Source organism: Paramisgurnus dabryanus, chromosome 18 (genome assembly GCF_030506205.2).
Source record: "Paramisgurnus dabryanus chromosome 18, PD_genome_1.1, whole genome shotgun sequence".
NCBI lineage: Eukaryota > Metazoa > Chordata > Actinopteri > Cypriniformes > Cobitidae > Paramisgurnus > Paramisgurnus dabryanus.
The window spans coordinates 6,453,131-6,479,991 of record NC_133354.1 but is presented as its reverse complement, the minus strand read 5'-3'; the positions used below and the strand labels follow the sequence as shown (position 1 = coordinate 6,479,991).

Here is a 26,861-nt window from a genome sequence, read left to right as displayed (position 1 = left end):
TAACAAAAAACTAACGTTAGGGGAACGTTCTGTGTTTGCTAAGCTAATAGTAGAAAAATCATGGTAGTCAAAAATGTGTCATTACACCTGAACTGATATACAGAGATTATTACTTTCAGAGCTTTAAATATAAAACACAGAAATGTTGATGTTTGTGATGTTTACAGCCAGTAGGAGGTGACATTGCATCAACACATAAAGCTTTAATAATCAACTCTTTAACATAACATAGCAGCACATTTATAAAGCCCAATAATTAATATAATCGTAATAAAAAAAAATCATCACAATACATTATACATTATAATATTGACATGCATGTTTTTACCCTTAAAATACATTTTTATAAAGACAAATGAGAAACAGAGCAGTGTCTTCTCTCTCCAGTACAGCAGGAGGCGCTGCAGCTCTTTAGTCCGCCGATAAACCCACTAAAGAAAGAAAGAAAGAGCTCGCGAGTGATGTGTTTGTGTATCCTCAGTGTTTTTCTGTCATTAGTGTTTTATTGAGTGTTTAAACAGAGTCTTGTCTCTGTGTATTTTAGTGTTGATGATGAGAGATGAGATGTGCTGTAAATCAGTAGGAACTGATCTGTCCATGCTGGATATTGATGATTTCATCACAGAAATCTCTCAGCTGAAGAAAGAGGTGGCGTTACTGGAGACAAAGCTGAGGTTAAGAGGAGATGAAGGACTGAAGAGAGAGGTTTGTACAGCTTAAACATCATTTACCTGTTTGACAACATCAAATCATTTATTATTACTCTCTTATTATTATTATTATTACTCTGCGTGCGTGCGTTGTTGATGTGGTTTGTTGTGAATCTTCCACACAGGACTCAGATCTCAGTCTGTCTTTACTCTGTTATACGGAGTCAAAGTCCACAGACACTCAGGACACAACAGTGTGTGACAGTAATGAGGACTTACAGGATCATCAAACCTCCACAGAGTCTCTGGATTCTGTCTGTAACGCTGGAGAACAGCAGCAGATCGACTACACGAACCTCACGATGAAGATCGAAACTGAACCCACAGAAATAAAAACTGAAGCCACAGAAATGAAAACTGAACCCACAGAAATAATAACTGAAGCCACAGAAGAGGAAGATCATGATGATGAAAATGAGGGCTGTGGTGGTGATGATTTTATTCCTTCAGGTATGTTTCTTTTGTGTTGTCTTTTCACTGAACACTCTCAGAAATAAAGGTTCACAAGTTGTCACTGGGACAGAACCCTTTCAAAAACTACACTTTTCTACCCAAAGAGTTCATATTAGTACTTCAAAGGCACACATTGGCAGTTCAAAGATACATATTTGTAGTTAAATGTATTTACAGGGTACTGCCCCAGTGACAGCTTTTGTACCTGTATTTTTGACAGTGAAGGTAATGTTCACTGCCTTGGAATTTTCCATTTGTTGTTACTGTGATTTATAAAAGTGAAAAAAAGTCCTAAAATTAACACACTGTAGATCTTTTTTCTTGCAGTGTATATAGTGGGTTAAGGATTAAACCTCTTAACTTTAATATAACTATTGTTTATATTTATTGTCAAACAGCTCAAATGCCAAGCTATGCCTAATGGACATAAGAGTAAATTATTAAACCCAAAGGTTTTTAGGCAGTTGAACACACCAGGCGGTACTCTTAAAAACAGGGGCGGGGCCAGGGGGGGCACGGGCCACCCCCACAATTTGATTGGCCACCCCAAGTGCCCCCCCTCCCACACCATCAGTCTCGTCAGTATTAATTATGTACTAGTGGTTTTGCTTTTCTTAAAATAAAACTTCATATTTTACAGGGCTTTGATTTATTTATATTACATTTTTTTTATTAGCTTAAAATATTAAAATATAAATTTTTGTGGAGGCTCCGCCTATGAAAAATTGTCTAGACCCGAGGAACCACTCTACCGTGACATGTTGTTATCGGAGTCAATTAGTAGGCGCACACTTATAGTAACGAACGGTGGTGGCACCAATAAAAAGCAAGGAAAAACAAGGAAAAACACAGAGGACGGAGAAAGGAGTTTTATGCAGATAGTGAAAAAGGACAACAAAGTCATAGGTGAGTGAGCTGAGTTTTGATATGTTTCCTTAAATGTGGAAACCTGCGATTAGTAAGAGCTAGCTCCTCTCTGTTACTGTCGAGAATGCTCATTACTAAAGTTGAAGACAACCTAACGGTACATTAAAAGAATATATAAAGTCACGTTTGCCTTTGCGTTTGTAATAAATAGTGGTGTGTTAGATCGCAGTTTATCCATACGGATCAGAACCCACGTTTCAACCCGCATGCGATTCGATCGCGGATTAAACAGGGATAGTTTATAATTTACACGTGTTTTAAAATGTTAACCTTCAAGTGCTTTTAAGCAATTTAACACTAAAAAGGCACTAAGTGAGTAGCTGTATGCAAAGACAGGTTGAATGTGTCCGGTCCCGTTCCAATCAGACGTAATCCTCCCTATATCCTTCAAATATTGATGTGTAAACTTTAAGGAGAGTTGCGCTATTGTATCTCATAGTGTATGGAATAGATCAATGAAAAACAACGTAACGTTTTTATGTGGAGTGACTGTTTAAGCTGCGCCGTCTGTGTGTGCATGGGTTTATTTAAGACGACAAGTGCCCTCAATAGTCGACACACGGAGAGAGCTTTGCGTTGATTCGGCGCATGCAAAAACATTAACATGTCATACGACTATGAATAAACGTCTAGAATTTCCTCAGCCTCTAAACTTTCATTGCTATTAACTGTTTTCCTTTTGTTAAGTACATTTTCTGTTGCATGAAGCAGGTTTCACTTTCAGGTGCACAGGCTTTGCAAACTCTAGATAAAACACAAAGTTTAAACCAAGCATTGTCCAACATCTGATCCTGATCTAAACCAGTTTGGATTTATCTGGATTTGTCGACTCCAAACTTACTCTGAATTTTGAAAATTAAGAGTTTGTAGTTCAAATAGCTTCATGCAACAGACCACAGCCTCAGAAGCATATTTAAAGAAAACAACATAAACATTATTTTTTTCTATACATTAACTCACTGGGGCTCTGTGCAATATGCCATTTAATACAACCAAATGTAATATCTTTATTAAGATGATATGCGGACAACATTCAACTTTAGGAAATAAATTAGTTTATGACTTGACAAAGTAACTGAGAAAAATGCATTATTATTTCTTTAGGGACAGACAGACAATCAGATACAGGCAATAGGACCAATGAAAAGGTCTCAAAAAATTCAGAATTTCTTCATTTTGAAGAAAAAAAGAGAGATAGAAGCAGAAAGGCATGAGGAGAGGGAGAATAGAGGAAGACGCAGCAGTAGTCCACTGACTTTTCTGCAAACCAAGGTATGTGTATTACATGCAGAGACCAGAGGGAGGTTAAAACAAAAACACATCAGGAGGTTTAAATGTACTGAATGTATCAGGATACAGTATACAGTATTATTACCTTCAATGTAGGGCAAGTTACACTAATTCACTGTTTATATGTATTTAAATGTGCCACCCCTCTCTAAGTCTGTGCCCCAGTCCGGCCCCCCCATGAAAAATTCTCTAGACCCGCCCCTGCTTAAAAATGAGAGCTTGAGGACTCTTTGTATGCGCAGATGTGCTTGGGTTGCTATACAAAGATCTCCAGTATTACTGCCTTATAAGTATCTGATTTTGCAGATAATAGGCTTGTTTGAGATGCGACTCGCCTTGCCTTAAATTTAGACGAGAGCAGGCAGCTGCAGTGAGGGAAGGAGAGAATAAAGAGTAACTAAACCCTAAACCAACTTTTTTTAGTTAATGATCCGTAAGAATGATGCTTTATTAGTGCTGTTCATTGATTTTAGTAAGTTTTTTTGACATTTGGATATAAAGTGTTTCAATACTACAATATATGGTGTAAAAATGTCTGAGTGCTGCCCTCTTCAGGTAGAACGGTGGCTACTGCAGTTGAATTTTCCTATTGGATGTTGGGTCCAAAAAATAACTCACGACATAAACAGGTTCAAGCTCACCACGGCCTTGTTAAGATCTCACCACACACTTGGTACGAGCTCAGTTTGTCCCCTCTATCTCCGTTGGGATCTGCTCACTTTTCTTGCTCTTTTCAAATATTGCCAGTGGGTGGAGTCAGGCTCTGACCAGGGGTTTAGTTACGCTTTAAGTCGGACACCAATCTCACAGTCCAGTCGACCAAAAACAGCAGCAGAGTTAAAAGATTGTGTTTGTGTGTTTTATTGTGGATTTAGGGATGGGCATAATTAATCGATGATCGATAATCGATTGTTAAGAATTTCGTCGATCACGTTCATTTGTTATCAATTAATCTAATGCTTTTTTTTTTATCTAACTCCTGTTTCACAAATACTGCGTATGCAGTGCGTTTGCGTATGTGTGCGGCGAATCCGTCAAGCACCCGTTGCAGTGCGCTGCTGACCGCTATTCTGCATATAAAACGTTCATGTGATTGACACTTTCTGTGAACACTTTTCCGCATAAACAATATAACAAAGCATAATTTTTTTTTCACAAGATGTTAGATATTTTAGATATTATTTGACAGACTAGTAAGTGTGTGGATTAAGGATGTTTAAAATCTCTAGCCTGGTGGTCAGGATTTGATTTCCGCATAAACAATATAACAAAGCATAATTTTTTTTCACAAGATGTTAGATATTTTAGATATTATTTGACAGACTAGTAAGTGTGTGGATTAAGGATGTTTAAAATCTCTAGCCTGGTGGTCAGGATCTGAATGGATCAAATCAGCAGTTTTGCAATGGTTTATTTAACTCCACATATATCATAAATAAAAATAAGCAGAGTGACTTTGCAAGTCTACCCTTCCACATTATATATTTTCTACTATGTATGTATGTATATGATTTCCAAATAATAAACGAGAGTATTCAACGACAAAAAGCGTCTCATATGGAAATAAATCCTCGCAATATTATTATTTCTCAAAACTTTATGACAAAAATAAGCAACTGTATTCCTACAGTTATTCAAAGACACACATTATTCCGCATATAATTTGAATATTATACAAAAGTATTCATATAACGGCACGTTTCATATGGCAAATAAATATCCTCACATTAACATAACAGCATAATGAAATTAATAAACAGACAATGAAACAGGATTGAAATATAAATTGTATTATTATTACCGGAAAAAAGCAATATTGCTAAAATAATCTCTGAGGTAAATGCGTCAAAAACGCTGTTACCCGCACAATAAGTCTAAATGAGCAATTAAAGTGAAAAAAGCATTATTAGACCATGTCTCAAAACTTTATATGACAAAAATATATTTAAAAGAAATGTATGCTTACAGTTATTCAAAGATGCACACATTATTCCGCATATAATTAGAATATTATACAAAAGTATTCATATAACGGCACGTTTCATATGGGAAATAAATATCCTCACATTAACATAACAGCATAATTAAATTAATAAACAGACAATGAAACAGGATTGAAATATAAATTGTATTATTATTACCGGAAAAAAGCAATATTGCTAAAATAATCTCTGAGGTAAATGCGTCAAAAACGCTGTTACCCGCACAATAAGTCTAAATGAGCAATTAAAGTGAAAAAAGCATTATTAGGCCATGTCTCAAAACTTTATATGACAAAAATATATTTAAAAGAAATTTATACTTACAGTTATTCAAAGATGCACACATTATTCCATATTACTCCCGTTTATGAGTACGTTTGTCTCTGGCCTCGCTCTGTTATGGTGCGCATCTCCGTCTTTCAAAAATATATAATTTTGTAATTACTACCTTAGGAAAATTAGCCATGATTTTATCATTGTGAAAATGTTTTTTTTTTTCAGATTAAAACGATTTGTATTTCCGCAATTTTACTACAAATACCATGGTATATTGTGGAGTTGGGAGACCATAGTAAATTTGTGTCTACTGTTGTTTTACAACAAATAAAAACTAAAAGACTATTGGCGCTTTTCCATTGCATAGTACCCCACGGTTTAGTTTAGTTTGGGTCGGGTCAGCTCACCTCACTTTGGTGTGGTTAGCTTTTCCATCGAGTTTAGTATCACTTCGTAGTGGGAGGGATTATAGGCGTGTCGTTATATTTACGCTGCCTACTGCTGTGACATCATACACGTGAGAGCGTTGTTGTACATTCCCATACATTCATTTATTTCTCAGTCTGCCACAAAATTAAAATTGGCCACCACAAATAGATGTTTGCACATCGCGTTTATAACTACCTCTGTCTCACATGACAGTTTCTGTTCAAACACCCGACCCGTGGCGTCAGTCGACGGCGCTCCGCTGAGCCTCATTCAAGTTGCATTTATGCATTTATAATGCAGACGTGCACGTCGCGAATGTGCCGCCACAAACTGCAAGTCTGGAAAAAACTGTTATTGTGTCCCGGATTCTCAACCTGCGGATGTTTTTCATCGCTAAAAGGGTGTTTGGAAACTTATAGCAGAACACAGATAACAACATGTTTGCTTGAGACAGCGCAAGCTAGCAGTAAGCTAAAGCTAATATTTACATTATAGCGATGACGCTTCTCTCAGACCAATCAGTGACCTATAGTGTTTTCGCGTCACGTTTGGTATCAGCTCGGGTTGCTTGGAACCCCAACCGAGGTGGTACGAAAAAAAGTATCGGGTACTGCGTACTGCACCTAATGGAAAAGCTCCCAAAAGTAAGCTGACCCGACCCAAACTGAACTAAACCGTGGGGTACTATGCAATGGAAAAGCGCCATATGTTAGTATAATTAAACAATGGTGAATGGGGCTCACAAAACGCACGCTGTTTCACACATACTCTGTATGCGGAATAAGCCAAGTTAGCGCTGAGGTACCTGTGCATCCCGGTCAGTCTCCTCGGAGCGGGTGTTTTCGGCGGCGGCTGGATTGACGGTCACCATGGGTTGCGGTCGCGTCTGACCCCAAAAATGTCAGTAGACTGGTGCAGAAGTTTTATGCGAGTTACTAAAGTTAGTTATTTTTCACGAGGCTTTAAGTAGCCTAATTTGTTATAGCCTAATGTTAGGAAGGCTTATATCTTACACTTTCTTCTGGCTTGAATAATTTTGAGTTACATTTTGACAAAACCTTTCAGATCTAAGTATTATGTTTTTTGTTTAATTTAATGTTAAACATGAATCTGTTTTTTTTTATTTTGGAACTAATGAGGTCTCTGTTTAAGAATGCTGGATCGCAGCTGCAGGTTCCGCTGCTTTAGAGCACCGCACATGCACGCACATAAATTATATGTTTGAAACATAGTTTAACTGTCTGCCACAAGTTGATCTTGTAATAAAGGTCTCATCGAGGAAAAACACGCTGTATATTTGTATTCATTGCATTTTTAAGTATAAAAGTTAAATAACAAATTTTATTATAAAAATATTAATGATTAATCGACAGTCGATCGTTAATTCTCCCGACGATCGACAAAGAAAACCAAGGGCGTAGGTTTGATTCTGGCATAGGTGGGGACATAAATAAAATGGTCGCATTGCAAAAACTGTTTATCACCGTTTACTTGACATAAACAACAGACAACTCAGTATGCACTTTACTCAGTGACATCTGACTCGCCACCCCCGGTGCCATCCCAAATTTAATGTACTATAATAAACAATTCGTTATGTCCTAGAGCCTAATAAACAGTAACTGTTTAAGTCTGTCAAAAAAAAAAAAAATCACATTGTAACATATATGAATCCATATTTACTTTATAACATTGAAGAATATGCAATTAATATTTAATTTTGCCAAAAAAATCCCAGTGTTGAATTAGGTATGTATATCATGCTGTTTCCTGAACAACATTTACCGGTATTAACGTTTCTGTAGTTCACATTAAATCTTCTTTTCATTAACAGACAGTTAATCAGTCTGAAAAAAATAGTTTATGTTTAAAATGCTACCTTACATTATGTCTACATCTGTGCAAGTAATGCAGTAATGTAAAGTATTCAGCAATCATGACATGAATCCATGTTTTTACCATGTTGGGGTTATTTTCTTTCATGGATTAGCGACCCCCTAAATAACCTTGCCACCCCATTTCTAAAAGGTTGACACAAGTTTGCAACTCCTCAGGTTAACATGGGATTGTCGTGTATTGGTGAAAACACTGTCCTTGAATCATTATGTGACACCACTTTTTTTGTGCACGAAACAGTTACAGTGGGTATACTGTAATAATACTTTCTTCCTCACTTACCTGTAGCCCGAATAATCACGCGGGTCTTGTTGAGTGAACTTTGGCGCTGTACAAAGTGAAACCATCCTATCACACGTAGCGAGTAAAGACAAGCCCATCATAAATTGATGTGAGTTAGAGAGGCGGGACTCAATAAATACTAATCCAATCATATTAGCAATGTGAGTTAGAGAGGCGGGACTAAAGAAATGCAAAGCCAATCATATTAGCGATGTGAGTTACGGAGGCGGGCATTGCAGTGAACGAAAGCTGTTAACCGTTTGTGTACCACAGGGCGTTATTTTTACAGAACGGGATTTCAAAAGATTTCTAATCTCATTTAAATGATTCCTGAAAAAATATATAATAAGTAAAAAATATAAAACACAAGAATAAGACGGACATCAGTGGTTATATATAAATAAAGATTAATTGTTTGGTCGAAATTATAGGGAATGTTAATGTACGTCACCGCAGTGTTGCATTATGGGACGTGGGCGCCATGTTTAGAGGCACCGCCGACCGCTATGCCATTTAATTGTGGTTGTGTTAAGCTAAAACTAGGTAAACTTGAAGAAGGAGGAGAAATCGAGGAGTTTGAAAGAAAAAGAGAAGGGACCCTATCGGGAGAAACTAAGTGCTACTGCCAAAAAACTTTATTTGGACAAATAAACAACAGATCCATATGATTTAGCAGCCCATGACTGGATTACGGATCCAGACGCACTACCTCCGCTCACATATCTGTTATTATTACCTTGTTTTTGGATTGAGTGCATACACTTTGCAGGAGTTTAAGAGCTACAAATCCCTTCAAGCTCATAGTAAGATGACATTCTTCTTTCGGAGTTTTAAGACGGTTGGCAAAGCAGCTAAGAAATATGCCATTTACTTACAATGTATTAATTAGGGATGGGTATCGTTAAGGTTTTAACGGTATTACTACTCTTACCGGTACTGCTTAACGGTCCGGTGCTTTAACGGTATTCTTATCGGTACTTTGGCCAATGTTAACATTTGATCACGCACCTATGTTCACATGATTAAGTTAATTATGTGTCTGCATTTCATTATTACAAATTAATTTCTGGATATCATTTCTAAATATTATACATATATTTATTAATGCACCAGCGTGAAAGCTGCAGAAAAAATACTCTAAATAGGATATTTAGTCTAAATAAATGTTAACATGCTGATTTTTCTTCATTTGGGATTTTAAAAAGAAGTAGAAAATATATTCTCCCAAAAGAAATCAACAGAATTTCAACGTAAGGTAAGCAAACCAATTAGGGAGATTGTACATTTATTTTAAATGACGTGAACAATGTTGATTCAACATGATTTTAGCATACATGCCTGACGTTGATGCGGCAACCACCAGAGATGATGGTTGAATTTTGCAGGCTGCGACCTTCTAAGGACGTATTTTAAGAACGATTGCGTCACAGCAGCGCGACTTGAGGCTGTGACTTGTGTTAATATTATTCTGTTTATGTTGCGTATTTCTAAGGTTGATTAATTTTATATACTGTTGAATAGTTTAATCTACATCAACGTGTCATATTTTCTAAAATAAATGAATATTTTTCTGATTCCATATTTATTTAAATAAGTCAGAAACGTCTCCGCTGTGTCCTGCTGACAGGCGCGGTGGGCGCGTGCAACAGGTGACGCAAATTATAGGTCCTCCGAGGGTTAGACTGTCTCATTTCAGTTCTCTTCGCGGACTTCTGAGGCTGCCACCTTGAAAGACAGAGTGCTCCCCTTTTAAGGTTGTATGCTTAGAAGGTCGCAGCCCTTGAATTGGGACACAGCTTCTTTCTGCACGTAATACACTTTTGAAAGATGCTTTGACAGATTGCTTGTGTTTCCGCCCTTGCATGCAAACATCTTGTTGCACTTACCTGTATGACAACGAGCGTTGTCTGCATCAACTCTAGTGAAGTATAACCACACTTTTGAATGTTTTGCTCTATCCGCCATCGTCACTCTTTGTATTAAGCGGTAGTTTTCGTGCTGTTATGCGTGTGCGTGCGCCGCGCTCGTTGTTGTGTTGTGTTTGACAGACAGCCAGCCTCCGCGGCGCGCATGAGAGATCTCGCAGGTCTCACAGACAAACGTCTTAATCGCAAATTAGAAATGTTTGGTGAGATAAAATGTGCACGAAAACATTATTAAGCAAGAATACATAGTACATTTATTTTTATTTTTTTCTCCAGGACCGATAGCAGAACCGATAGCGTCAGATCTTACTGATACTACGGTCTTTCATAATTTAGCCCCGGGGCCAGTTTAATACCGGGTTTCGGTACCCATCCCTAGTATTAATACCCAAGTATCTTAATGATTCTATAAAAGAAAATATCCGTTGTATTCTGTGCAATGAATCAACACATGTTCATAAGATGGCACTTCTGTTCTTGGCCAAGTTATTAAAACAAACAAAATGCTAAATATTTAGCTAACGTTATGTCATTTTAAAGAGTCACAAGCAGTGGGTTTGAGCAGTTGCATTTAATAAAAAATATTTGTTATAATCGTCAAAATTGTCTAAAGATTTATTTTTATAACTCATGTGGTGAGGTTGATCAGAAATGAATAAATAACGTTACATAATTTACATTTACAAGTTGTTTTTATGCTAACACTGTCAAACTAAGACAATTTAAGTGGTTCTGCTTTTATTTATCACAAATTACTGAATGACTGAAAATGCAGCAAACACACTCTCGCTGATGCAGGGATTTTTTTTGAAAAGTAAAAGTTTTTCTCCTGATTGCGGCAGTCAAAACACGTGATCCGGCATCTTTTCGTCAGCTCCTCCACCGGCTTACCCCAAATAAAAGCTGAAAAAACGTATTCCGTTGTTCAGTTTCCTCCCTGAACGATCGTGTGACCTGCTGTGGCAGTTGATCATCGAGCAGTACAGACCAAACATATCGAAGTTTATTCTCTACAGAAAATACAAAAACAACCTCCAACACACTAACTCAAATACAGCGGGATGGGAGGCGATCCTGCAAATATGGCGGATTACTCATAATACCACACGGCGTGACGTCAACTCCACATTCCCTATTGCTAGGGACAATTCAGTCTTCACTGAATATTGGTAGGGACATGTCCCTAGCGTCCCACCCTAAATCTACGCCCATGAAGAAAACTTAATCGAATGCCCATCCATAGATGAAAAAGATGCCACTGAAATACCAATAAATGCATTTACATGAAGATGTTTATTAGGAGAATCAGCAAAAGTGAACTGTTCGTTACTGAAAAAAGGCTACTTAGTACATTTACATTTAGCAGACGCTTTTGTCCAAAGCGACTTACAAATGAGGGTAAAAAATAGAAGCAATTATAGCAACACAAGAACAGCAATACATAAGTGCACCGGAAATAGTCTCATCAAGTCCAACACAGTATACATAGACAAGGGTTGTTAGGAGATTTTTTTTTTAAGAAATGTAAAGATAAAGAGAAAGGAAAAATATAGAAAGATAGTAAGTCCTATATTAGGAAGTGAGATAATGGCGTAAGAGATGGGTTTTTAGCTGAGTCTTAAGACAGCTACAGAGTCAGCAGATCGTGTCACGACCGGCAGATCATTCCACAGTTGTGGAACAGCTCCTGAGAAGGTACATGCTAGTGTTTTTTTCCCATTTTGAGATAGCACCACAAACCGTCGCTCTTTGGCAGAGCGCAGGGATTGAGAGGGTACATAAGGCTCTATAAGTAAGTGAAGGTAAGGGGGTGCTGACCCAGTGGTGGTTTTAAAGGCCAGGAGCATACCACACAAATTTAATGCGAGCTGCTATAGGAAGCCAGTGTAACTTGACAAAGAGAGGAGTGATGTGCGCCCTCTTTGGCTCATTGTAGACCACTCTTGCCACTGCGTGTTGAATCATCTGTAGGGGTTTGGTTTTACAGACTGGAAGCTCAGCCAGTAGCGCATTGCAGTAGTCCAACCTGGACAGGACAAGAGCTTGGACTATGACCTGCGTAGCGGGCTCATTTAGGAAAGGTCTAATTTTCCTAATATTGTAGAGGAGGAATCTACAAGTGCGAGCAGTGCTGGCAACATGCTCTGTGAAGCTATAACCCCATTCACACAGACCTCTGGTCCCAGAAAATACCCGTAAAATTGCCAGACAAGCATCTGTGTGAACAAAAACTCGTTCCATTAATCTTCTGGGTACGTTGCCGGAAAGAGGACCTAGTAAGATACACGGGTAACCCTCTGTGTGAACAAGAAGCCGCAAGAATGCCGTAATGGGCGTGTCGAAGTGAGGACGCGCGCGTCATCATCACAACACAACACAAGTTATGGTTCAGCTCCTTAAAACGAGAGATTACATGCATATAAACATTCACCACGATAAATGTTGCAAACTAGATTGAAGCAGTTATCAGGAAACTTGGCGCAGTAACACCCTCCCTCTCCCATTATGAGAGGGAGAAGGGGAGCGGATTTTTCAGGCGAGTTGAAGTACTCCCAAAAGTGCTGTTCCGCCATACAATATAGTTCCTCTATTAAATCCGCTTAGAAAAGCGCTACGTTTTATTTTGTACCACCAAACTTGCTCGTATAACTACTCGTCTTAAATAGGAAAAATGTTGATGTGTTTTGTCACTTCTAACTTTATCTCTGAGTGGTACCATTGAATGAATGGGGCTAAGCTAAATGCTATCGAAGTGTTGCAGCGCGCTCCAGCGCTTACGTGCACGCACACAGATGATAGTGGGATGTATAAACTCTTCTTAGTTAAGGTAATAACATATTTTAATATTGAAAATGAGTAGACTATTCCTTTAAGTAATCTAAGTATGCTTGCACACGCAGTGACGAGGACAGCTCAATGGTAGTTTTCTCAGTGGTAGTGTGGGAGGGGCATGAAAATTGTAAACATTCAAAATCATCTCAATTCTCAAGAGTTGCTGACTGTAGCTTTAATAGTACAATTCTGTGGTGGGTGGTACTAATGGTAAAGATCATCATCTAATTAATTAAATAACTCATCAAAGTTTATTTTTCTCTATATGAGAGCCAGCAGTCTCTCAGCAGTTGGTCATTAAAGGAATATTCCACTTTCATAAAAAAGTCCCGACAATTTACCCACCCAAGTCATCTAAAATGTTGATGTCTTTCTTTGTTCAGTCAAGAAATATAAAGTTTTTTGAGAAAAACATTCCATCAGAAACTAACCACAACCATCATACTAAATTACCAGCTGCTGTTTGCCATAACACATGTGATTTTAACACACAAATTTATAGCAGACAGGGAAAAACTAGTATGCTAGTTTAAGTCAATGGTCAAGAGTCCAACGAAAACAAACACTGATCACCACAATGGTGACTTTAAATGAAACAAAACATCAACATCTAAGCCTAATAAGTGAATTGTGTTTTATTCAGTAATAGTTTTACCAAACATTCAGAAACAATGTTTTATCATTTCCCTATCATTTAAATGAAAAATGATTCTTAAAATATTCTTAAAACTTTATAAACTAATATAACTAGCTTCCGGTAGTGCCGCCATCTTGACCTTCTCTGTATTCAGGAGAGAGTATCAGCGTCGTGTACGTACTTTTCTTGGTGACGTATGACAAATGCGGAAGGAGGCGTAGAGCAGCAGCAGCGAACCCTCCGCAAACTGCGCACACTTTCATCTTGAATGCAGACACGACTAAGATGGTGGCATTACCAGAAGCTAGTTATTTTCATTGATAAAGTTTTGAATATAGATATGCACACCACACGATTACCCTCAGAAGGCCATTTTCATCCCCATGAAACCATTGGGATTACATTTGTGAAGGATGGATGCACATTTTTTTGTATTTGGAGCGGACCCCGTAACTTTACATTGAACAACTGAAAGATCTAAGACATTTTCTAAAATAACTGAAAATGTGTTTGTCTAAAAAGTGATGGACATATGCATCTCGGACGGCTTGGGGATGAGTAAATCATGGGTTTAATATTATTTTTAGCTGAACAATATCTTTACAAAAGAACATTTTCTGGAAGGCATTAAACTTTTATACAAATCGCTGGAGTGGCAACTTTTTTAAAAGGCATAGGAGTTAACATTTGTCAAAACTACTTAAATGTCCTCAAATAACTAAGGGCTGGTCCTTGATGAATATTAACCCAGTCTCAGACGTTCGCTAGGCTTAGATTTTTACATCTAGACAAGTCTTATCACCAGGTGTACATCTAGCTTATGCAACCCACCGCTGTTTTTTTTATGTGTTCCTTCCAGATGAGAGGAATGATTCATGTTCTGAAGGAGAAATAACGTCCTCAACATCAAAAGAGAGACATTTAGAGAGCAAACACACAGAACAGAAACTCTTCACCTGCAGGACATCTGAGATCAACTTTACTACCTTACTAGAGGAGAAACTTCATTCAGAAGATCACAGAGGGAAGAAGTTTGACTGTCAGCAGTGTGGGAAGAATTTTGAATTCTTATGTCAGCTACAAATTCACATGAGGACACACAGTGGTGAAAAGTCTTTCCACTGCAGTGAATGTGGCAAATATTTCGGCAGCAAACAAAATCTTGATGCTCATCAGAGAATTCACACTGGAGAGAAACCTTATCACTGTAATGTTTGTGGAAAGAGTTTCAGTCGACATGATAGATTAGTGTCACACCAGAAAACTCATACAGGTGAAAAACCTTACAAATGCTCTCAGTGTGAGAGGACATTTACTAAGTCAGGCAACTTAAAAGCCCATGAGATAATTCATACTGGAGAGAAACCTTATCTCTGTAGTGTTTGTGGAAAGGGTTTTAATCAACATAACCGTTTAGTTATACACCAGAGAACTCATACAGGTGAGAAACCCTACAAATGCTCTTGGTGTGACAAGAGGTTTAATCAGTCAGGCAACTTACAAGCCCATGAGAGAGTTCACAAGGGAGAGAAACCTTATCTCTGTAATGTTTGTGGAAAGAATTTTACACAACAATACAGTTTAGTGACACACCAGAGAATTCATACAGGGGAAAAACCTTACAAATGCTCTCGGTGTGGGAAGATGTTTGCTTTATTAAGTACCTTAAAAACCCATGAGAGAGTTCACACTGGAGAGAAACCTTATGTCTGCTTGATCTGTGGTAAGACCTTCCTAAGTTTCCCTTCTTTCAGCTATCATCACAGACTTCACACTGGAGAAAGACCTTACAAATGCTCTTATTGTGAGAAGACATTTACTCAGTCAGGCAACTTAAAAGCCCATGAAAGAATTCATACTGGAGAGAAAGCTCATCACTGTGGTGTTTGTGGAAAGAGTTTCAATCGACATGATCGTTTAGTATCGCACCAGAGAACTCATACAGGTGAAAAATCCTACAAATGCTCTCAGTGTGAAGAGACGTTTACTGCTTTACGTTCTTTAAAAGCCCATGAGGGAGTTCATACTCCCATGCATGATCTGTGGTAACAGCTTCTCTTATTCATTTCATGTCGGAGTTTGTACTGGAGAAAAACCTTATCATTGTTGTGTTTGTGGGAGGAGTTTCAGTCAACATAATAGTTTAGTGATACAGAATTCATATCTTATGATTACAACTGATTGATTATGAACTGTATTTATGCTTTGCGTTTGAATTGGCTTTTGTATTATGAGGCTCTTACCTTGCTAATAAATTGTTATTTTGGATTTATTCTGCATAACTCTGAATTATTGACTACAAGTACATTTGATGTATCCTTTGTTACCGCAAATCTATGACCAAGATTAAGTTGGTGTATCATCTGCTTTTGGTTAATTATTTTGGTCTGACAAACCTCTTTACCAAAAGGGTTAAGTTTGCTTCATCATCTGCCTTTATCAGTTCACATGTTCTGCCAAACCACTTAATTTTTACTACTTGGTTAAGTATTGGGTTATCAACTTCCTTTAATTATTTGGTTTGACGACTCTCAACTAGTTGCATGATTGTGGCAGAGACCCTGCAGTGGCCGACGCATTGACTCTATACAACACTGCAACCAATTGAATGAGTCAATATAATAATGAGTTATTCACTAGTTCGCCTGCGCATTCAGTCTATTAAATGATGGTAAAATAAAACGTGGCTTGCTGTCCTCAGAGGGAGCTTAAACCTCGGCTCGGGCCCCAAGTTCAACCCCCCCATGGTAAGACTGTGTGAAGAGAAGAATGGGCAAAATGGAGGAGGAGATTGGGGAGAAGGAGGGATGCCGGATGATTTGTCACCGGGAAGGCACAGAGACTGACTGGCTTAAATGAGCTTTTAGGATGATTGACAGGACTGAATGTTTAGGCACCTCACAAACCTATGTTTAAAACTTAATTTCGCTTGTTTGCCTGGGCATTCAGTCGAATGATGGTAAAATAAAACTTGGCTTACTGTCCTTAGAAAGATGCAGATTTCATTGTCCAACAGGACTTAGCACCTGCACACAATGCCAAAAAGCTACCAGGACTCGGTTTAAGGACCATGGTATCCCTGTTCTTTATTGGCCAGCAAACTCGCCTTACCTTAACCCCATAGATTTTCTCTATTTTTTCATATTGTGAAGAGGAAGATGTGATATGCCAGACCCAACAATGCAGAAGAGCTGAAGGCCACTATCAGAGCAACCTGAGCTCTCATAACACCTGAGCACTGCCACAGACTGATCAACTCCATGCCACGCCGCATTGCTGCAGTAATTCAGACAAAACTTGCTTTACGGCAGACGTACAATCCAATCAGAGACAGCTTTGCTGCAGTAGGCTAAATTATTTACGACAGTGGTAATGGAAAAATCCGCTTACAGCCTTTAGGGGGAGCAAAGAGCAAAAATATATAATATCTTTAATATCTGTCTGTCATTTGTTAATCTGATGACAGAAACACTGCAGATATAACAGTCAGATGATTTTCTAGTTTAAATATGACACAGACATGAAAACATTGGGATATCTCACATCATGTTTATTTGTATAATACAGTGTTTTTATATCAGTCTGTGTAACTCCATGTGTTTCTTTATACACGACTGCATTCAATATCAGCGGCGTCAATTAACAATATCAAGTATAACACAGTGAACAAAAACAACACCTTAATGAACTTTATCACCAAAAAACCTCAAACTGTTTTATAAACAAAATCAATCTTAAGTTTTTAAGAGGATTTTACCGGTAAGATCACCAGAGGAGAAATATCACAGCCAACACTGAGCCATGGATAAACTCTTTCAGTAAATGTGTGTGTGAAAGTGTGTATGTGTGTGTTAGTGAGAGGATCAGAGAATGACAGTTTTCCTCTGTCACAATCCAACTCAACTCTGATTCTCTCCAGTTTCACTTTCACAGGGACATGGAGAACCGTTTTCACTGGGAGATCAAGAAATGTTTGTGATGTAATGACTGCAAAGTATTCACCAGAGTAATACCTCACACACCAGATTCTACTCCTGGAGTATATGCTCTTCTTCCTCTCTGCAGATTGTGACATCACACCCAGATGCCAGTATGTGTTGTCTCCAACCTGAACATCCCAGCAGTGAATCCCTGAGTTAAAGCTCTCTGAACCCAAAACACATGAACACTCATCAAATCTCTCTGGATTATCAGGAAGCAGCGCTGCATCTTTACGGAGTCTAATGGTGCGTTCCAGGCAGGTTTTTAAACCCGTGAGTTACGACTTCAAAACCACGACTCACGACCCTATGCGTTTCAGGCAGCCTGTAACTCGTGTTTTTACAACCTTCTACCGGTGAAAGTGCTCTGGAACGGCAGTCAAACCCGTGACTTCCCACCCGTGAACTCGTACTAGATCGATGTACTCCCAGTTCAAAGTCGTGAGTCGTGGTTTTGAAGTCGTGAGTTACGGGTTACAGGTTGCCTGGAACGCAGCATAACACTGGTCAGATCATCAGAGAGAAAGAGACGACAGTCAGCAGTGTTTGGGTCCAAAATCACTGGAACTGAGAGAGAGAAAATTATGATTTTCCAGAAAAAAGCAAGATTACAAGATAACAGATACACATTTACTCTAGGAAACACTGCACTAGAACACACCTTACACTACGACTATCTTGGGTTAAAAATCAGCGCATCAGGCGGTTTTGGTCTCGCGGTAAATGCACTTAAAGAGAAAGCTAGACGAGCATTCTATGCCATCAAAGGCAAATTTAAACAAATAGACATTCCTGCTACAGTTTGGTGTAAAATATTTGATAGTGTAATAATGCCCATAGCTCTGTATGGTTGTGAGGTTTGGGGTCCACAATGCCTAACGGATTACTCCAAATGGGACAAACATCCAATGGAATCCCTGCATGCTGAATTCTGTAGAAATATTTTAAGAGTTCAGAGAAGAACACCTACTAATGCATGCAGGGCTGAATTAGGCAGATATCCCCTAATAATACACATCCAAAAACGCTCCCTTAAATTCTGGTCACACTTAAACTCAAGTCCCCCGAACACACTTCAGTATGAAGCCCTTAAAACTCAAGAGAACAGACCTAAAACCAGTCCCATCTGTCAACTGGCTCTAAAACTCCAGACCAGCACAAATGAACGCAAACAAACCACGATAAACCAATCATTAAAGAAAGTCAAACTTTATATTTGGATCATTGGGATAATGAAAGTAAAAACCAAAGTAAACTAGAATGTTATCGGGCACTAAACAGAAAATACAGTCTGTCAGAATATCTCTCCACTGTTAGAGATGTAAAGCAGAGACGAATCCTCACTAAATACAGACTCAGTGATCACAGTCTGGCAATAGAGAAAGGCCGACATAGACAAACATGGCTCCCAAAAGAAGAGCGAATCTGTGTCCATTGTGACAGTGGTGAGGTCGAGACAGAGACACACTTTCTCCTTTACTGTGGTAAATATAAAGAGCTTAGAGAAAAACACTTTGACAAAATCTCAAAGCTCATACCAGAGTTTCATAGCTCTTCAGATTCAGATCAAATGAAGATGTTACTGGGGGAAGACAGACACCCATCAGTTGCTGCTAAATTCATTTATCAGTTACACACCATCAGAAATAATCTACAGCCCTGATCTTGTACAGTACTTTTATTTTACATCTCATCTGCCTCCATAAATGTACATTTGTATACTTCATATGTTTATATTTCAAAGTCAACTTTATATTGTAAATATCCTCTGATTCTATTTTATTGTACTTCATCCATCACCCAGCACCGTAGCTTAATTGCACCTTAATGTTAGTTAATATTGTGTTATTGTATGTTTCTCGTTTTATGTATAATGCTTTGGCAATATTGTAAGTGACACAATCATGCCAATAAAGTTCTTTAAATTGAAAATTGAAATTGAAATTGAGAGAGAGAGAGAGAGAGAGAGAGAGAGAGAGAGAGAGAGAGAGAGAGAGAGAGAGAGAATTTGAATTTTGAAAAAATACTTTATTACAATATATTTCACCTAAAACACCAACAAAAACACAAATTAACATTTACCCTTACAAAAACCAAAACCAAATTCTTACATTAACAGAAAAGAAAAATGTATATTTCCATCAATAATGTAGCACAAAGCCCCATTCTGACACCATTTTGTCTCAAAAGTTAGAATATCATTTCTGGATGAATAAAAATGAAAATCAATAAGTATTCTGGATTTAATTGTAGCCAAGAACAAAGTAATGATGTCCTGATCTACACCCAAGTCTATCTTATTCTTTCTGCTCATATATATTGCTAGTTTTGCTTGGCCTATGATAAAATTCAAGCACTGACAAATAAACCTCTTTTTTCCAGCATATTTAAAACCAACAATAAATACTTTTACAGAAAAAGATTCATTAAAACTCTCAAACAAACCATGTAATAAATTAAACAACCTTTCCAGCCTAGGACAATCCATAAAAGCATGAAAAATGGTTTCTCTCTTTAAACAGAAAGGGCATCCTGCAGCGACATCAGAATTTAAGACACATATAAAAGCATTGACTGCCAGAGCACCATGTAAAAGTCTCCATTGTATGTCCCCAACTCTTTTACCCAATGGTGGCTTATACAAAGATCTCCACTCTGGTTTTTCATCATCACTCAATTTTAAAACACTACGCCATGGTGTGTCAACTCTTTCGTTAAGCATTTTCTTATTAAACACAAGAACACAAGCTTTATAAAAAGACTTTCCAACACTTGAAAAAAAATCAAGACATAGGGACTCCCCAGAACTTAAAAACATTCCCGAAACATCATTTAAAACAGGTAAAAGACAAAAAACAGGTAAAACATCATCTTCATTAGGCACAATCTTCCTTTCACAGTAAGCAGATAAAAGATTAAGTTCATCGAACAGGAGTCTTTTTTTCCATTTTTCTAGTAAATGAGAAACAAAACGTCTTGATTTAACGTTTAGACTCATAGCAACTTTTTCTGTATTTTCAAAGTCCGTGCCTATCAAGTTAACTAGGCTCCCCAATGTACATAATTTGGAGGTCACAAGCATTTCAGTATACCCAGGAATTGCACAGTCATCATTCAAGTCAAAACGTGCTCCATGAACCAATGGTTCTTCAAGGAGCCAGTAAAGAGATTTAAAATGTCCTTCCCTTTGCACTTTGAACATGCCCCATACTTTAAAGACATTCCGATAAAAAATAGGCATTCCACTGATGTTCAGTTTTGACAAGTCCAAGAAAAAAAGATTTCTGTCCAACTTCAGATTTCCAAAATTTTGTAGAATTTTACACGCCACTACTTTCCAACTTGAGGTTATCGAACCACTTAAAAGTCTTTGCAAGAATTGTAAACGGAAAGCTGCTGTCCTACTTTGAAGATGTATCAATCCTTGTCCTCCTTCTTCTTTAGGTAAAAACAATATGCTCTGAGGAACCCAATGTAACTTATCCCAGAAAAAGTTGACTAAAATAGCTTGAATCTCTGCTAACAAACACAAAGGAGGATCCAAACAAGTTAGTTTATGCCATAAGGAAGAAGCTATTAAATTATTTATCACTAATGTTCGACCTCTATATGACATGTTTGGGATTAGCCACTTCCACTTCTCAAGTCGACCTTTAACCTTTTCAATAATTCCCTCCCAGTTTTTTTGTACAGTTACTTCGTCTCCTAGAAAAACCCCCAAATATTTAAAGCCTCCTTTTTTCCATACTAACCCAGGAGGAAGGGGAAAACACCCCCTTTTCCAATCTCCTATTTGTATTGCCTCACTTTTTTCTAAATTAACTTTAGCAGAAGACAATTTTCTAAAATCATCAAGTATACTCATTAAAACTTTTACATCATTTGGTTGATTAACAAAAACTAAGACATCATCCGCATAAGCAGAGAGACTTATACTTTTTCCAAACATTGGCACACTAAACCCTTGTACATTTTTCCGTACTTGCTCCAAAAAAGGTTCAATTGCCAATGAATATAGCATTCCCGAGAGTGGGCAGCCCTGTCTCACACCTCTAAACACTTTAAAAGGAGTGCATAAGCCACCATTGATTTTGAGTATGCTCTCAACATCACTATACAACACTTTAATTATATCTATAAATTTTTTACTAAAACCGAAAGCTTTTAGTGTTTCCCATAAATATACATGTTCCACTCTGTCGAATGCTTTTTCTTGATCTAATGAAATCAATCCAGCGTCAATATTTAAAGACTTAGAGACATCATAAATATCCCTAATAAGGGAAATGTTATCGAAAATTGACCTTTTGGGTACACAATAGGTTTGGTCCGGATGGATCACCTCATTCATAATTTTTGATAACCTGTTCGCCAAAACCTTTGAGAGAATTTTATAGTCACTGCACAGAAGTGAAACGGGTCTCCAGTTTTTAATCTCCGTGAGATCTCCTTTTTTGGGAAGAAGGGTAAGGATTGCTCTACGGCAACTCAACGGCAGAAGACCTCCGTCTAAGCTACCATTGAGTACTTCTAAGAGATCCTCCCCTAAAACATCCCAAAAACATTTATAGAAATCAATTGGTATGCCATCAATTCCAGGCACTCTTCCGGATTCCATGCTCTGAACGGCCTTATGCAGCTCTCCCAGGCTACACACACCTGAAATCTCCACATTAGCTTCATCAGACACCTGTGGTAATTCCTGGAAGAAGACACTCTCATTCATATTGACTGATCCTAGTTCACTTCTGTATAGTTTTTCATAAAACCCAATTGCCCTCCTTCTAATTGCTACAGGATTGGACAACAAAAACCCTTCTTCAGATCGTAAAGCGTGAATAATTCTTTTTTGTCCATTTTTCTTTTCGAGATTAAAAAAATACTTTGACGGTGCATCCATCTGATCAAGACTTATAAATCTTGACCGGATCAAAGCCCCCTGTGTTTTAACCCCTAATAAGTCTGCTAATTGATTCTTTTTCTTTGACAGAATTTTCAAATAACTTTGTTGTTTTGTTGACTCTACCAATTCCTGAATCTTCATTATGTCAGTCTCTAAGTCCTTCATTGACTGATTTAAAGCTTTGGTGCTATTGTGAGCATACTGCTGACAATACTGTTTAATCTGCACTTTCCCAAAGTCCCACCATTTTTGTAGTGATTGAAAAGATGCTTTTTTTGTTCTGTAATCAGCCCAAAACAGTTTAAAAGTACATATAAAATCCTTGTTATCCAATAATGTTAGATTAAAATGCCAATATGCACTACTAGGTTTGACAGAGTTCAAAAAGAAGGAACATTGTACCATACAATGGTCTGAAAAAGCAACAGGAAAAATACAACAATTTTTAAAAATACCAACGTGATGCTTGAAACCATAAAATCTGTCCAATCTTGCTAGTGATAAAACATTATCATGTGCATGAGACCATGTATACTGTCTTTTATCTTCATGAATAAACTTCCATACATCAATTAGCTCATATTTACTAATTATTTGAATAAGACGCTTTCTTGAAGGCATATGGGGTTCAACATGATTTCTATCACAATTACTCACTGTACAATTAAAATCACCTCCCAAAAATAAATAGTCATCATTAGAAACATCTTTTAAAACAGAACATAATGTATCTAAAAACAACATTCTTTCAACAGTTGAGTTGGGGACATATACACAAATAAAAACAAAATTATAATTTTCAACTTGTGCTCTCACTTTTAAAAGTCTGCCCTTCAAAAACTCATCAACTTGATACGAGACCGGATTAAAGGTTTTTGCAAACAAGATTGCTACTCCTCCACTTAAAGTGGTGTTGTGACTATGAAATGATAACCCTTCCCACTCTTTCATCCAATCATTTACATTATTCACATCACTGTGTGTTTCTTGAATCAGAGTAACATCAATTTTTTTCTGGTTGATAATTTCAAACAGGTCAGCTCTTTTTCTAAAATCTCTAGCACCATTAACATTCAGTGTAGCAATCTGCACTTCAGCCATGCTGAAAAAAATAAAAGACCAAAAAAACAGAAATAAATCCAGAATCTTAGTCTTCTTAATCATCATTTTCATTTAAATCAATGCCAACTTTCCTCACAATCTTTTTCAAACGATAAATTTCTTTGTTTGAAAGACACCCTTCTGTTAGTAAGCTTTTGGCTTTGTCATAAAACTGCTTTAAATCAGGAAAATACTCCTTCACAATCACACCTCTCTTATTTTTTGTGATACTAAGAAAACGTCTTATGTCATCACCATCATAGCTTCTACTTACACCCTCGGTCTGCGACAACACTGTGCTTGCATCAGACATTTCGCTTTCACTTTCTGTCTCGTTCTGTTCCTCACACCCTTCTTCTTTTTTGAAACACTTTAAACTACTGATCTTTTCCACATTTTTCCTTTTTTTCGGTACCTTGAACATCCTTTTCTCAGCCTCTATTTCAGACACATCCTCTTCCCTCACGTTTTCAACATCACTGTTAGACACTCCCGTTTCAACATTTAAAGATGTTACTGAAATATTCCTACCTACATCCGTTGAGGTCGGTCCGGCTTCCACAGGCTCCGCGACAGTCATTCCTTCCCCAGCAGTTTTATCCGCGGTCGGCGCTGCTTCGGCCAGACCGATCTCAAACGGTCTAACAGCGGGCATGCTTTCTTTATTTGCAGTACTGTCATTACTGCCTCCAGCTGCGTTCATTTTGTCAGGGCATGAGCGGATTAAATGGCCCGATTTACCGCATCCAAAGCATTTCATTTTGTCCGTAGTTACAAATACAACATATTCAAAATCATCCACACGAAACTTTAGTGCCAAGTCCAGTTGAGCGTCGTCTTTGATTATCATAAATGCAAATCTCCTAAATGAAACAATATGTTTCAACAAAGGAGACTCACATCCGATCGCGATCTTTTTGATCGGTGAAACTAATTTACCATAACGTGAAAGCGCTTGTATCAAAACTTCATCACTAAGGAAAGGAGGGATATTTGATATTGTGACTTTTTTAGATGGTAGCATCAGAGGTAACACAGGTGTAAGCATTTCATCGATGATTATTCCTCTCGCAACCACCTCGTTTGCTCTTTCCACCGTGTTCAAAAAAATCACGGTCGCGTTATTCATTCTAGATGCAGAGAGAATGTTTTGATGACCAACAACTTCCCCTACACCCAGACAGCAAGCCTCTACACTCGCCACAGATACAATTTTGACTCCGTGGCGGCGTGAAAGGGAGTCAAGCCCCGTCCCATTCTGAGCTGCCATGCTTTCAAAGAAAGCAGGCAGCACCAAACGAAAACCAAACAAAATATGAAAACTAAGCAAATAAAAAATAAAGAGAAATGAAAAAAATAAACTAAAGAATAAACCCCAAAAAAGAGCAAATACACGCGCTCGCACTCACGAACCCCTCACACACGCTCAAACGCCAACACATGCGCAGAGAGAGAGAGAGAGAAAGAAAGAAAGAGAGAGACTCTTCAGATAAATGTTGATGTTGAGAGTAAATCTGAAGTCAGTGTTGTATTTTGTACTCACTGTATTCAACTTTCTCCTTTATCTTGTGTATGACAGTAAACTTCAGGTTGCTGAGATGTTTTGCTACATTGATCATCATTCCTGAGATGTCCTCTGGATCTGACGTTCTACACTGAACTCTGGAAGAACATTCAGGAGTCTGAGATTCTGCTGTGAGTTTAGATTCACAATCACTGAGAGAAACAGCAAACACAATACAAACCTCTCCATTGTGCTCTTAAAGTCCTGTTAAAAACACACACATGCAGATTATTCATTACATTTCACTTGAATGTTTGAAAATGACAATCATAGATTTGTAGAATGAAGATTGAAGTTCTTTCTTCTCACCTGTAGGAATGAAACATCTTCAGCTGTCATCTGCTTCTCTATGACTCTGATTGTGTGTGAAAGAGATGAAATCTCACTGCTCATCTTCTCAATCTTCTCCTTCATCATCTGACTCTTCTGCTCCTCTTCCTCTCTCAGTGCTGTTATTCTGACTGATTCTTCATCATGTAGAAGTTGGTGAAGTTTCTTAAACTCTTCATGAATCTGCTTCTCTGTGCATTCAGCCTGAATCTGATACAAAACACATTTCACACAGAAACATATAATGACTGAATCAGATCTGGATCAATAAATACATTTACAAAATACTTTATTCACATTATGTTTCATTCAAACCTTTATATGTTCTGCAGTTTTATCCAACTTCTGTTTATTCTTCTCAAATATTCTCAGTTTCTCCTGTAAGGATTTTAATTCAGTTTTGAGTTTCTCCTAAAAGAAATCAAAATTATTGTTATTTATTTGTCATTGTGAAGATGTCTATCAGTTCTTGATGTTATTAATGTGATGAAATGTTTTGAATATTATTGATCAGACCTTATTATCAATGACAGCTTCATCGACAGGACAGAATTTGTGGTTGTTGTGAGTTCTGGAGTCTCGACACACCAAACACACCGGCTGTTGATCATCCAGACAGAAGAGTTTGAGTTTCTCATCGTGAAGATGACAAACTGATGAAGATCTCTGACTTCTCTCCTGTAAGAAAGTCTCACACAGGTTCTTCAAAGCTAAATTTATTGGAGGTTCATCCCTTAAAGATCTTTTTCTGCAAACTGGACATTCTTGAAATCCTTTACTTTCCCAGAATCTCTGAATACAGTCTTTACAGATACTGTGACTACAAGACAACATAACAGGATTTGTAAAAATATTACAGCACACAGGACAAGACAAATCCTTCTCAGAAAAAGATTTAGACGCCATTTTTAAGCTTTGCATCAAAATCTTTCAAAGTTTCACGTTCAGTTTACTACATTTGTAAATCAAACAAATCGCAGATAAACCTTAACACCATTAAAAGACTGCAGAAAAACACAAACGCTGCCTAATCAAAACTTCTTCTTCTTCAGTTTAATGGCGGCTGGCAAACCAACTTCTGGTGCACTACCGCCACCTACTGAACTGGAGTGAGGAGCACAGATATGCAAGAAACAAAATTATCGCGTATAGTCGTATTTCTTTAATAAATGTTATAATGACTCTATACTTCCCTCAATGTTCTTAATTAACTTCCAAAAGGCTTTGTACATTATAAGTTTATATGCTCAATTTGTTTAAACCAAACCTAGAGCAATTTAAAAAAATTCCAAATCTTGCTCCTGATTGGATGATTCGCTGGAGTGGCTGCTACCTGATTGGTCA

General features: G+C 37.7%; 2 protein-coding genes across 3 annotated transcripts; one reads left to right on the top strand and one right to left on the bottom strand.

Annotated features, from left to right (window-relative positions):
* The first annotated feature begins 435 nt into the window (after positions 1 to 435).
* Positions 436 to 17,840, top strand: LOC135721437 (uncharacterized). 2 transcript variants are annotated; one of them, XM_065243682.2, is made up of 3 exons: positions 436 to 705; positions 836 to 1,160; positions 17,705 to 17,840. In XM_065243682.2, exons 1-3 carry the CDS (start codon positions 550 to 552, stop codon positions 17,749 to 17,751), a joined length of 528 nt encoding a protein of 175 aa, XP_065099754.1. In that variant the 5' UTR covers positions 436 to 549; the 3' UTR covers positions 17,752 to 17,840. The 2 variants fall into 2 exon arrangements, with proteins under 2 accessions (XP_065099754.1, XP_065099753.1); XM_065243681.2 differs by lacking the exon at positions 17,705 to 17,840 and adding an exon at positions 14,499 to 15,905.
* On the bottom strand, positions 17,183 to 26,861 carry LOC135721446 (E3 ubiquitin-protein ligase TRIM35-like). Its single transcript, XM_065243692.2, has 7 exons — positions 26,034 to 26,861; positions 25,833 to 25,928; positions 25,497 to 25,727; positions 25,369 to 25,391; positions 25,167 to 25,285; positions 18,091 to 18,186; positions 17,183 to 17,842 (listed from the first exon to the last, which is right to left on the bottom strand). Exons 1-7 carry the CDS (start codon positions 26,436 to 26,438, stop codon positions 17,382 to 17,384), a joined length of 1,431 nt encoding a protein of 476 aa, XP_065099764.1. The 5' UTR covers positions 26,439 to 26,861; the 3' UTR covers positions 17,183 to 17,381.

Bases quoted from the DNA above. Each gene is read 5' to 3' on its own strand.
- LOC135721437 (XM_065243681.2), top strand. From the start codon at position 550: ATGATGAGAGATGAGATGTGCTGTAAATCAGTAGGAACTGATCTGTCC. The intron at 706-835 runs GTTTGTACAGCT...TCTTCCACACAG, and splicing joins ATGAAGGACTGAAGAGAGAG to GACTCAGATCTCAGTCTGTC. The intron at 1,161-14,498 runs GTATGTTTCTTT...TGTTCCTTCCAG, and splicing joins TGATGATTTTATTCCTTCAG to ATGAGAGGAATGATTCATGT.
- LOC135721446 (XM_065243692.2), bottom strand. From the start codon at position 26,438: ATGCAAAGCTTAAAAATGGCGTCTAAATCTTTTTCTGAGAAGGATTTG. The intron at 25,929-26,033 runs GTCTGATCAATA...GATTTCTTTTAG, and splicing joins AAGCTGTCATTGATAATAAG to GAGAAACTCAAAACTGAATT. The intron at 25,728-25,832 runs GTTTGAATGAAA...GTTTTGTATCAG, and splicing joins AAACTGCAGAACATATAAAG to ATTCAGGCTGAATGCACAGA.